Here is a 13,580-nt window from a genome sequence, read left to right as displayed (position 1 = left end):
CTGCATGCGGAATTCACTCCGGGACATATGTAGCATGTATTTGTTTGCTAAAGCAAAGGCTGCCCTCGGCATAGACAGGCTGGGAAAATCCCTGGGGGTTTTCCGGGCAAAACCCACTGTTATGGAAGGAACAGGCTGGGGCACAGAATGCTTATTGCAAATTAACTCTAACAGAGAAATAATGAGCAGCAAGTTTGGATTCTCAATAGATTAAGGGAGAAGCTTAGGTAAAATGTGGCTTTCTATGCACGGAAATAAATTATTGTTTACTCACTTTTGTGTTTACGGCCTCAAAGATGAAGACATTTGTATGGAATTATTAATATTTATAGCATATTAAATACCCATAAGAGCTTTGCTTGCATACATGCTTTTTTACCAAGATAAAATCTGCTGAAGGTCAAAGGGATCTTTTACTTGTGTGCGGAGGGCAGGATCAGAGTCTACTTTGAAATCTGTATCAACTGTGATAATTTAGAACTTTAATTAAAGACTCAGCAACAGAATATCTATGAAACATCTTCCTGCTGCCCAGTATTTCATCACAAATGTCTCCAGAAGCCCATGCTAACGTGAGTAAGCACACTTGCCAGGAAGTATTTCATTGTAGACACGTTCGCTTTTATCTGTCTTGTTGGGTAAAGGATTCTTTCGTTGATAACCAGTGGCAACAAAAATTAAACTAGAAGTAAAACCAGATCCCCAAACAGAAATTTATAATGCTTATTCTGTTCATCCCTCAAGAAAATGGAAGTGCCACAGCAAAAGTCTACTTTAGCAACGGTGTTAATGTATGTGTAAATGGGTGAAGGCGCCTTCGAAATGCTCTGAAAAGAATTTCACACTTTGGAGAGGAGAAGTTAACAATTCTATTGTGGCACTTGTTAGAATTTTTGAATTAATTTCCCTGACACAGCTGTGCCATAAAATCCCCCAGGATGGCGAATTTTTGCTAATGTTGAGCTCATTTTTGGGTACGATTCTGAAGGAGCACTTCGTAAAATCAGGAGAACGTGGGTTGCTGAGAGCCCTGTGCTGCCCCTCCCTTGCCTCCACTTACCTCCAGCCTTTCCCCAAGCAGCTGGGAGGCCTCTAATTTGAAATTGCATCTGGTTTTTCTTCCAAGGAGCAGCAAACAATGGATGGATGCAAAGCAGCATGAAACTGAGCTCCTCTAAGAGCAGTGGGCAAAGATCAGTGTGTCACTAACTCAGCACGGCATTAGAGGAGGGACCTCCAAGACCAACTGGGGAACTCCCTGCTGGAGCACATGTACTCACCTCCTCAGAAAGGGCATGCTGGGCGCTCTTTGGCTCTGAACGAATAGCACAGGGGAAGGTGAAACAATGGATTTCTCCCTTTGTGCACAGCAGTAGGTGAGAGTTGTTTGCAGTTGGCAAAGAAGAGGAACCCATTTAATCTGGATCACAGATTAAACCAGATTAAGCGACGCAAATGATGATACACTGGGGATCCCCTCCCATTCCTGCATCCTGCGTCCTTGCCAGACCATGTCCAAAGGGTTGAGGGAAACATAAAGGGCCACCTTGCAGTGATGTGTAAGGAAAGGCTTTAAAAACCACACGTCCCATCAACAACGAGGCTCAGCCCTCAGTGGCTGATGAATTCATGGGAAGAGAAAAGCAGAGGTTTGGAAACGAAGAGTTCGGGGTCAGGTGAGAAGACTGAGAGGAGTTATGATTAACAGCACTACGACCCTGGACCCAGAAGCATGGGGACTACATGGGGGATCTTTGCTCTCACAGGCTTTGGTGTAAGCAGAGTGGATGGATGTTCTCAGTGAACTGCAGGGGAACCTGGGGGCAGGAGGGATAGCACAGACAGATGGCAGCAGCACTGAGCTTGATTTTGACAGTGACAGGCAAGTTTTAGATCCTGCAGAGGAGAGAGTTAACAATAGCTGACATACTTTTGTCTGGAGAAGTCACAATGACTCGAAGTAACAACTCGGGGCCATAATTCTGCAGTCTGCCACTACCAGGAAAAGTGAAATCCAGTGACCTTTCATCTCCATGACAGAAACGCTGCATGTCATCAGGAGCCACTGACCTTAAAATCTACTCTGACAAACTGGACAATGGGACACGGAGAAGAAAACATCCTCTCTCCCCTTCACCCCCAGATTTTAGCTTCCCAGCGCCTGCTCCACATGTAACGCAGTACTTCTTGAAAGCAGAGCCAGCTTTGCATGAGCTACAGCATTTAGTGAAGCACAAGATAACACTTCTATTTCTTTTGACAGTAAGGAATAAATCTCCAAAGCCACTTGTCCAGACTGCTCTTAAATGATGGTAGGGGGAGGAAAATTGGTATTGGCTTTTTATGTATCTTCAGGTCAGGTATGTTAGATTCAACAGATGTTTGCGTTATCATAGAATCATAGAATAGTTAGGGTTGGAAAGGACCTGAAGATCATCAAGTTCCAACCACCCTGCCACGGGCAGGGACACCTTCCACTACAGCAGGGTGCTCCAAGCCCCTGTGTCCAACCTGGCTTTGAACACTGCCAGGGATGGGGCAGCCACAGCTTCTCTGGGCAAAATGTTCCAGCACTCACTGCTTCACAGCACTTTTGCCCTTGGCAAGACATAATTAAGAAAGGTGTGAAAATCTATCTGAATGTATTGAGAGGAAATTATTCTTCCATTAATGGCAGCAAAAGCTAAACAAGAAGCAGAGTGCAGCAAACGCAGGGTTGTGTTTTAACCTAAAATGAAGATCTTTACCAAAACTTTAAGGAGCAGCTTTTGGAATGAGGATTTGCACTACATGTTGTTCTAGGGATTAACTAAAAGTTGTATCCCTTGAGCTCTCCTGTTTGCCAGTCTAAAATGATGACCGCAGGGACTGAGACGAAGCTAAAATCTTTTCATCACACTGGAACACGGCACTGTAACTGCCTTCACCACTTAGGGAGAAAGCAAAAGCTACGGGACTGAAGGAAAAAAACAAACAAATTAAAAAGAGAAAAAGAAAGAAAAGGATTTTCAGTCATTTAAGTGGGTCTGTCAGCTTTTGTTATCTTCATGCATTTGTGAAACTGAGCTTTAATTGGCTGGCTGCAGCAGAGAGCTGAAAGATAATATTCTGGTCTCAAGATGACTAGACAGCTTAAAGCACTGCGATCCTCATTCATTAGGTAGTGTCAGAGGGATTCAGAGGGGTAAAAGACATAGCAACGTCTGTTACTCTTTCACATGAAGTACCCAAAACGTTAGAGGGAGGCAAAGGGTTTGAGCCACACTTGGAGCCACATCCAAGAGCAGTAACAAAATCTGCCCATCAGATTCCCCCTGACAATGGAGACTATGTTGGTGCCTACTGACTTCTAACATCGTGTGAATGATTTAATTTCATTTGCAAAGGATTAACGCCAAACCTACAAGCACTGGCCAGTCAGCTCCAGCTGTGCAGGAGGAGCAGGAAGCCCTGCCAGCTGGGGGTTTTCATACCTACAGCTAGGATGGGATGGAAGAAAGCAGTCAGCTCTCCTCCACAGCACTCCCCAAGGAACAGCCACGCCACTGCACTGCCTCTCGCCTTCATCCATCACTGTTGGATGGATGAAGGGAGCTGCTGGAGCTGTTGCTGCAAGCCCTGGTCTCCCTGGCCCCAGAGGTCAGGATCCCTAAGGCATACAGGCTGCTCTTAAGAGGATGGTGAGAAATACTTCCCTGCCTAAAATAGTTTTCAGACAATTTTATATCTATACCTCCGACAGATGAGCGAAGAGAGGAGTGGAGAAATTCAGCAAAACCATGGAGGAAGCCTCCTGGCTTCTAGTTCCAATCACTACACTGTGCCCTGGAGCCTCTTCACCAGGTGTCTGATTTTCTTTCTGTCCTCCCATCCTCATTCCCATCAGAAGGAGCTGCTTCCTTCCCTTTCCTCCTTGTTATATGGGCACTCTGATTTTTTTTAGGAGAAAGATGATGCCCTTTCCTGGTCACCAGATATGCTGGGGACTACAACACAGAAAGCCACCAACCCCCGAAGTCGGGGAGTCTGGTTATCAGAGGAAGTGGTCATGGTGCTGAAGTGTTGGTAGGGAAATCCAGCAGCTCCTGGACCTGTGTGAAGCCACCTTTTGAGTCTGCTTTCCTGGGAAGCCTGCTCACAGGCTGGATTCATGTGACGCAAACCAGATGGGAAGGAATCGCCAAGTGCTGCCACTGTAAATGAGGGGCATTCAGCATGGCAGCCTGTACACGATGGGAATGCAGAGGCCAAACACACACAAGAGGCATTTGTTTGGGTGTAAATGAATCTGAACTGTGGTGACAGGCACGGCAATGGCCACTGTTACCCCTCTCAGTCATCAACCCAAGACATCAATCTTGTTGAGTGGGATGGGAAACCTCACACCCAAGCGCAGTGGGCCATACGTGAAGGTGGTGGACAGAGCTGGTTAACGCAGCTTTTCTCTGAAGTTCATCAACAACAACAACCCAATGACATTTCCCGTGAACATTTTCTGCTTTTCAACAGAAACATAAAGCTCTAAATGAAAACCTTTTAAAATACTTTTGCGTAAAAATAATTGTTTAATATAAACCTCAAGGTTACAAGTAGTATTTTGGGTACAATTTTCCAGAACAGAATTATTTATGCCAATTCCTTTAGTAAAAATATTTTGCATTTCCAACTCTTTGCTTTTTCTGTATCTTAAAGAGCAGAAAATGTGTTGAAAATGTTATTTCTTTGTAAACATTTTCATTTAGATCCAAAAGCACCCATTACTCTTATCCAGCAGTGGTGATGTATGTAAGAGGAAATATATACGGACAGTGAATTCCAATCACAAGAAGATGAGACTAAGTAGCTATTTCTTATATGTCAAGAAAGCCATGAAGATGTTTATGTGATGCTAGCTCATCTTTTAATCTCTCTTCATATGTGCACTAGAAAGGTGTTTCTCCAGAGACATATGTGCATACAGGCTGTGGTACAAGACTGGGGAGACCTTCTTGGAAACAGATTTATGTTTTGAAGAGGTACTTTCAGTTATCCCAAAACCTTTCTTGAAAGTATTGCTATAATAGACTCCAATTCATTACATCTTTTCAGCAGGACAATGGGGGCCAACACTACACAGGCTCCAGCACAACTAACAATGTTAGAGGCTTGGTGGGTGTCTTACCAGCTCCAATGGAAGTTTTGCCATTAATTTCTGTGAATTTTCCCCTAGTTTTAGGTAATAATAATTGGTTTCTTAACTTAGGGACAGAAACTCTCTTTTTAATCATATACTTGATTTCACGTTAGACTACTTATGAGAAAAAAGCAAAAACATGAAGCGACTATCTCTGATACCAGGGCTCAACCCTGTAATGCCTTACTTAAGTCAGCAATCCCATCAGCTTCAATGAGAAGATACGGGCCAGCAAGGGCAGCCTTAGTTTTCACAGTTGCCACCTTGTACATGAAGCCCAGGCACAAGTGGAAGTAACAGCCCCACCGCTACCCGGTGCCGATGGAAGCAAATCTCCTGGTGATGCATCAGTAACAACATTTTAATAAACTGTTTCCTTTATGTCTGTTTGTTAAAGCCAACACAGTACTTTCTTACCATTTTTGCAGACAGGACAACACTGTTCTGGTTCATAGACTGGGTTGACACACTCGGGAACTGCGCAGTCTGCTACAACACAGTGAACTTCATTGCTGGGCTCGCAGCGACACCATTCGCATGGCGAGGGCTAGGAACAAATCTAAAATTAGCCCATTTCCTCCTGTAGCTCACAAATTTGCAACATTTCTATCTTGCCATAAGATAAACACATTAGCGTTCAATACCTCTTGACTGCATTCATTCATCATGGGTAATACAAATTAACCTATAGGACAAAATAGCAACATCTGAAATAGGCAACTGGAACATCAGACAAACCAGCGAACAGGATACTTGTTTTCCCAGAGCAGGCGTGGGGTGTTTTAGCTTTCATGAGGTTCCTTTGTTAAAAAGACTGAGCGGAAACCACTAGGTCATCCCTCTGCTCTAACCCACTTGTTGTTATCTTATGTATTTGGCTGGGAGCACAGGAGGATTTTTGGAAGATCATGAGTGGTGGTTCATCCCAGGAAGGGAGGACAGGGCAATTTTCCAGATGACAGAATTAGAGAATGGTTTGAGTTGGAAAGGACTTTAAGATCATCCAGTTCCAATGCCCTGCCATGGGCAGCGACACCTTCCACTAGACAAGGTTGCTCCAAGCCCCGTCCAACCTGTTTAAACACTTCCAGGGATAGGGCATACTCATATCTCATGTAGACCGCCATTACCAGCAAACCCCAAGCTGTTGGAAAGGTGCTGCTGGGGTGGCCTGTCCGTTTGCCAGCCTCTCAATGTGCTTACATTCCCACTTTCCAGAACAGAGGAGAATAGTGTTGTTCTTGGAGGGGCAAAACCATTTTATTCTGTGCTTGTGCAGTACCTGTATCAGGGGTCCGTAAGCACTCCCATAACATAACCATTAGATCTGGTCCTGGCCCCAGTTTTGCCTGTTTCAACCGGGTTTGTGAGCAACTGCCTCACACAGAATACGCAAAGAGCTTGAATAATTCTGCTGAGTAATTAAGAGCTTGAATAATTCTGCTGAAGTCAGGGAGTTCTGAATTAAAACATTCAGCTAAATGGTTCCGTTTCAGCTCCATCAATTCAAACAGGAATCTCTATCCGCCTCTCAGTAACAGAGAGTTGTCACACTCTCACCCTTCAAAAAGCTATGGAAATCTCCTGAAAAATGTAAAGGTCAATTTCTTCAGGTTCACAGTGTCCTACGTGTGTGCAAGCGTGATGAAAGGATGACAACAGAGCTGAGAAAGGAGAATAAGAGGAGAATCTGAAAGGAAAATCACTTCCTATCAGTACCTGTACGTTCAATAGGCAATTCCCAGTTCCTCAGCAATTGTAGGTCGATCACTGACGCTTAATGTTAGTGATAAAGAAAATGTGGGTATTGAAAAAAATCTTCTTTCTGTTGCATTGATGGGAATCTGCAGAAATGAGAATTTCTCTCTCTATATATATTAAAATAAAGAGATGCCAAGGAAAGGAGAATTCATCCTCATGTGCTTCATATGCCAGTGATGGGCCACTCATTTCTACCAGACAGATACAACATGTGAACTCTGGTTCTGGCAGGTAAAAAGCTTTTCAGTTCACCTCTAAGAAGCTCCGTATGTTTTGAGTCAAATAATTTATTCCCAGGAAATTCATTTCTACCTTAAAACGCACTAATTGAAGCTTCCCTTGCTTTGTCTCAGCGTCTGCAGTCTATAATTCCCATCACCCCTCATCTGCTCACAGCTTTGGCAATTTAGATAAAATCAGCACTCCTCGAGCAAGGGAAGAAGTCTGTGGAGGTGGAATTCCTCTCTCTAATTATCTTCTCTCATTCAATCCTGCTTTGATTTCTGTCTGAAGCACCAGGAATCTAAATTCACTTGACTGACATTTCTTATTCAAGGCTATTTAATAAGAAGAAACAATACAGAAGAAAATAAAACTATTTGCTGAGGGATCAATAAGAAAATTGCTGCTTTGTTTTTACTCATTTTAATCGCTAATTATATGGAGCAGTAGAACTAGATCTTGTGATTTGCGGAAGCTTTCACTCATGTATCCTTCAGGACTTGTCCCCATCTTCACTACGACAGTGGCTGCAATGCTAAGAAATACATGATGCATTTCCAGCACTGCAGCCCATCTATGGCTTAAAGATGATCAGCACAAGTAGAAGATGGCCCTGAACGACTCTGCAACTGAGTAAATGAGACATGACATTCACATCTTTTGCTTTTGCGTTGTTGGTGTAACATGAAAATGACTCTGTAATAGACCATGAGGTTGCTTGACACTGAAAGCAGCTTTTCAAGAGGGAAGAATTGCACACAACTGAAGAAGGAAAGGACACCTCGGTGGTACAAGCAACAGGCAGCAAACAAAAAGTCTGCTCTGGCAGAACAAGAAGACTCCTCTCACCCACCTCCTCTTCCCCATCTTATCAAGGTCAAGCTACTTGGTCTTACCTCCAAGATCTTCCTCTATCTGACCATTCCGTTCACTTGCCACCCAGCCTTACCACGGCTCTTACTCAGCCCTCACCTCCATGGGAGACTCCAGCCTTCCTGACCACTTAGTTTATAAACGTCTCAGATGTGCAGACATCTGAGTCCCTTTTCAAAAGGACTTTACACCAAGCACACGGATTGAGCATCTTTTTACTGTGGGCTCAGCTAAGAATTTCCCTGTAGCTACCCTTCTCGTGGAACAATTATGGGACATTGGCCAAGAAAGTCCTCTATTTATTTCTGTAAGCAGAACACAGACCAAACAGCAAATGACAAACTGGGAATCAGTGAAAGATGTCCCACAGTTTTGTTTCCTGACTCATTGTTTAAAGATTTATCCCCCATGGAAAAGCAGTGGTTTACACTTTTGTAGCCACTGAAGTTCAAACGCTGGGTGACACCAGTTCCTGAGAAGAAACTCTCATCCTTACTGAAAACCCAGGTCGAAAAACCATGGAGGATTCCTGAAGTGTGAAGGAGAGAGGGCACAGAGGCTATGCCATTCCCACACAGACAGTGCAAATGCTTTACTGGTCTCTTAAACCGATATTCTGGAAGAAGGGTTAAGATTAAAGGATCGTAAAAAGCTTGGACTGTAAGATGATTTATTCACTCCACCTGTCCAAGGCAGAATAATCTCTTAGAAGACTCTCTAGGGAAGGATTTGTTAGGAAGGATTTTAAGTGATGTTGGTGCAGAGACATTCCTCTCACCATGATCCTAAGGGAAGGATGTTCACAGTGCCTGGCCATAACATGGATACATGTCCACACAATTGCACAGTCCCTTACTGTTCAAGGTGTATTTTAAGAAGTAAATCTATCATTAAAACCTGAGAAGCAAACTAGGTCCTTTTGTAGAAGGTATCAGTACAGCATTCTGACTTGGGAAAACTGGTGCAAAGCACCTGAAACTCCTTTTACCCAATTTTTACTTACAACAGGGGTGACAGCACTAACCCTTAGAACTAGTGAGGAAATACGGTCTTTGATGTTGTTTTCAGCGTAAGGTCCTGTCGTGGTTAAGTTGGTGGAAAGGAGATACGTACTCAAGGGCTTTTGACAGCAGATCAAGCGGGACACAGAGCACAAAGGACCTTCTTAGTCTCACCACTGACCGTGATTCACCTCTCCTTTGGCCAGTTGCTTCAAAGAGACTAAAATAAGCACAACGATGTGGACCCTGACCACCCCTGTTTATAGCCACACCTAAGATCACAGCTCAACTTCTATTTCTCTTCTGTTCTATTGAGCTCAAGGAGGACTGTGACCCCAGGTTCAGCTGGGAGGTCAGGTTCACTCCCTGCTTCTACCAGGGAATAGCCCCATCCTGCACAGCAAGGTTACCAGAGGAAGGAGTCAGGACTCAATGGGTTGTGTGGCTGGAAAACCTAAGTCTCAGGTGCTGTCAAATGGGAAACATCTGCAATGAGCAGTTTGTTAACGAAGAAGGAAGGAAGGAAAATTAAAACAGAGAACAGAGAATACGCATGGCTAATAAAGATTTTGGGTGCATGAACACGTAATGACAAACTTGACAGATGATATAAACAAGCAAACGAAAAAGGCAGCAAAGAAAACAGAAAGAAAATCAAGATACACACGGAGCAGAGGAAATGAGGAAGCCAAACAAGATGTGGGTATCAATCCTAATCTTCACTTTCATGCCCATACAAGCTCCCCACCACTTTTACCCTCTTTCTGGAAGCAAATGCCAGCACATGCAGGAATTATGACTGCTAACATCAGCCAGCTACTCCTCACAGTGACAAGGGAATCCCTCTCTTACAGAGCTGGGTGCTACGTGGGTCTTTCCTTAGTCAGCTACTAGGTTTCACAGAAATACCACAGCTCTGAGAGATGCACACTTGAGGGCTTCAGCAGGACCTCAAGTACCCAGATGGACTGCTGGACAAACAGAGAGATCCTAGGAGCAAACAATTATTCCAGAAAATAGCCTAAACCGTCATTCTTCCCTTCTACCAGAGGTAGAGAAAAGCAAATGGAAAATTGAATTCAAAACTCAGATTCAAAACCTACTTTTATGCTTTTCTACAGCTGAAGAGATCTGAATCAAACATTTCTTTAGACCAAGGCAGCTGGTACAATCACATAAATAATTCTAGGCAAGATCTTGCGAGAAGCTTACTGTATCTGAGCCATCTCATTTGTCACGGAAGTCCTCTTGTCCCAAACACTAAACTTCACCCTTAGCTTCCGTAACTACAGCACCCTAAGCCACCGCTCTGCTTCCCCAAACTTGTGCAAGACTCTTCTATAATATGTAGATTGCCTTGCAAAAGCTTATTACTGAGTAGTAAGTATTCTTCTTGAGTGAATGGAGGAAGCATATATATGCAAAACATTAGACTGCAGCTCCCCTCTTCCCTGCCTCCAATAAGGACTCCTCTGTCTGCATGTCTGCTTGTCAATTACTCTTAGCTGCTTCTACACAAACATCTCTAGAGAGGTGGAAAAGGAGTGATTTACCTAAGACAAACAAAAAGCTCTGAAGATGACATCCAACTGATACTTTTTCTTTACCTGTTTGTTCTGTCAATCAGAAGCAATTTTCCTCGGTTTTCACTTTGCTGTCACATTCACCAGGCTAACTGCTGCTTCCAAGCTCACTCATTTCAGTCCTGTATGTGGGCTATCACCTAGCTCAGGAGAGATCCCAGACCATGTTTTAAGGCTGCAGTCTCCTGCAGTCAGCTGTGATTAATCCAGCTGGCTTCTCTCAGACTTGGGGTTTGAGGTTCATACTGCTCCAGGAGCTGGGAAAATGGTGCCCATTTTCCAGGCAGCCTTCTGAGAGCAAAGTGTTACTTGGTATGTAAGTATTCCAAGAGCCGGTGGATCTTGTGTAGTCTAAGACTATACACAGACCTGTAACTCCTTCAGGCTTCCCACTATGTATTTAGATGCCAGCTCCCCGTTTCCTCCAGGCATGTTTAGCACAGCCACCTCCTGAGACTTTGGACCTCTCCTCACCTTTTCAAAAGGAGACTGAATTGTGTGGTATTTTCTTCATACCTGAGTTTTCAGCCTCATGGAAGAAGGTTTACATCTTTGCTGGAGCTAGCATCCAGGCTGCTCAGTAGCCTTGTAGTAATCTACTCTGAGATACGGTTAGCAGAATTTATTGGGCTGCTCTCTTCCCTCTGCTTTCTATACTCTCCAGCTAAGCCTGAAGGGGGTATTTGTACAAGAATGTCCCATAATCACCCTTGAAGACCTTATCTCATCGACAAGGTCCCATGAAGTGGTCACTTAAGGACCATGTCCTCATGCTGTCTGACTACTGCACAATAGCCCTTTATCAGTTACACACAGCTACTAGCAAACAACTACAGAGCAATACACACTTTACAACTATTATATCACAAATACTTGACATTTCTTCTGAGGAAGGAAACTGTAAAGCTTCATGTAAGTGTTTACAACCATCTAATCACGTTACAATAGACATAGTAGAAGACAATCTAAGTATTTCCGCTGAATGGAACTGACCTGCTATCGGGGCGTGTGATGTTCTTCATAGTCAAACAGGTATTTACAATATGGGCAGAACAACTGGAGAAATCTGCTTGGTTGACTGGAATTTGAAGTGTTGCATAACCAGGAAATTAAGCCAGTGGGCTTGCTTTCTGAGCCCCATGGAAACCCAAGCAACCATCAACTAGAGCAAATGCAGAGCAGATGCCAGGGCTCCTCATACCACTGCAAAACTCATCAGCATGTTAGCTCCCATCTCCTTTAAATGAGATGCCATCATCTCCATCTCTACTGATGCCGAGGTGGTTTTGAATGCAATGGATCTAACCTGGTACTTCTGCACACACTTATCAGTACCTTGCCTTAGATCCAGATCCACCAGCTGTACCCACATGCATGTCCTTCCTATGGGTTCCCGGGAAGGACTGGATATGTCCCATCACCTGTCAGTGCTGGACTCCAAGGGAAGGAAAGCTAAACACCATCACTGCTAACAGTCTCTCCATCTTTGAGTTTTCAAGAGACTGTGTGCCAGCACTCATATCACACTCGGCCTCCCCTCTCAGGCTCAACTGACAGCATTCTGCTCTATGCAGAGAAAACAGTGCGAAAAGCAAAGCCATGTAAAGTGAACTCTGTCAAATTTGGCACTTACACATCAAGAGTAGCTGTAACTTTTAATGACACTAAGGACAATGGCAATTCTGACGGAAACGACTTTCGTAGCTACAGGTTCAGGTGGTGAATTTACTGGCAGGAAGCAAAAGAGGGAAGAAAGCTAAAAATGACCTGATGAATAAAATGGGCGACAAAAACAGTTTCCGCGTTGTGGCTGAGGTGGAAGTCATAAACCAAGGGGGATGAATAAAAAAGAAACCAGGATAGCATTCATCAAAGATATTCCTGAAGTCAAAATTAGAATCATTTCGATTGTTACTGAAATTGCCTGCGATCTCAGCCAGGTTAGCAAGAGACTGCAGGCAAGTTCAGGGGAAGCTTTTAACTGAGAAATTCTGCAGGTGCCAAACTACAGAGAACGGGTTAGCTAGGGAGTTCTGCCTCAAGAGGAGATTGACATCAGCCCATTTCTCTTCTGGGCAGCTCACTTTGCTATTAGCATAAATAATAAGTGCATAGCATATTAGCATAAATAAGTGCATAAATAACCATCTAAATTGTGTTAAAAGTCTGGTAAATGGCTCTATTTTTTGTGCATTCGTGTGTGTGCCAATACAAAAACTTGCACCGGCAAAAAATTTCACTCATTTTCGTCATTTACTTAAAATACAAGTCATCCATCCAGACAGTGGAGACACGGCATCAATTATGCTACAGGAACTGTAACGACTTGGGTTTTCCATAGGTGGAAAGTTGCCCAAATAAATGATCTGGTGAGTGATTATAGACAAGTGCAGTCACGGAAAACGCCACCAGGTTGCAAATGATTTTGCAACAGGAAAAAAATACTGAGTCATTAGATAATTTATTTGCAGTGAAAAACTGGAGCTGTATCCTACTTACATGGAGCGCTAGCAATACAAATGAACTGTGCCACCCCAAAACTGAAAAATGCTTGCACCATCCTGCAGAGCTGCTGAAACAAGAACTGGCTTCTAAGAAGCAGCACAAGTGGATGCTGAGATCCCATATTTCTAAGGGAGCTCTCAACATGCACACAAACATTGCTAATGTAAGACTGAAATGAAACGACAAATCTCTCACAAGACACAAGTACATCAATGAAAACCTTTTCTATAAATGGTGACTCCATCCTATACTCAAAGCAGCCCCATCCAAAGGAGGTTGAAGATGACTTGCCTATTTTCTTAGCCTACAGATGATGCAGCTTTCCAACCAAAGCTTGATTTTTAGTTACCCCTAACTGCTGCTTGTCTCTTCACAGGTACCAGAGTCTTTCCAGCAGGCTGGTGACCAGGCTTGGATTCTGGAGATGGAAAGGCATAAAGATGCTGTAATCTCCCACAGTAA

At 43.7% G+C, this 13,580-nt stretch overlaps 1 protein-coding gene across 1 annotated transcript in view; it reads right to left on the bottom strand.

Annotated features, from left to right (window-relative positions):
* The window catches only part of VWC2L (von Willebrand factor C domain containing 2 like), a gene marked incomplete at both ends in the record, with an annotated part of 48,866 nt that overhangs the window by 24,719 nt on the left and 10,567 nt on the right, over positions 1-13,580 (bottom strand). The window contains one exon of the mRNA XM_080631992.1: positions 5,591-5,720. Coding sequence (XP_080488118.1) covers positions 5,591-5,720 — 130 coding nt within the window. The remainder of the gene's footprint in view (positions 1-5,590; positions 5,721-13,580) is intronic.

The sequence above is a fragment of the Psittacula echo genome (genome assembly GCF_963264785.1).
Source record: "Psittacula echo genome assembly, chromosome: 20".
Taxonomy (NCBI): domain Eukaryota; kingdom Metazoa; phylum Chordata; class Aves; order Psittaciformes; family Psittacidae; genus Psittacula; species Psittacula echo.
This window is presented reverse-complemented; position numbering and strand designations above follow the sequence as displayed.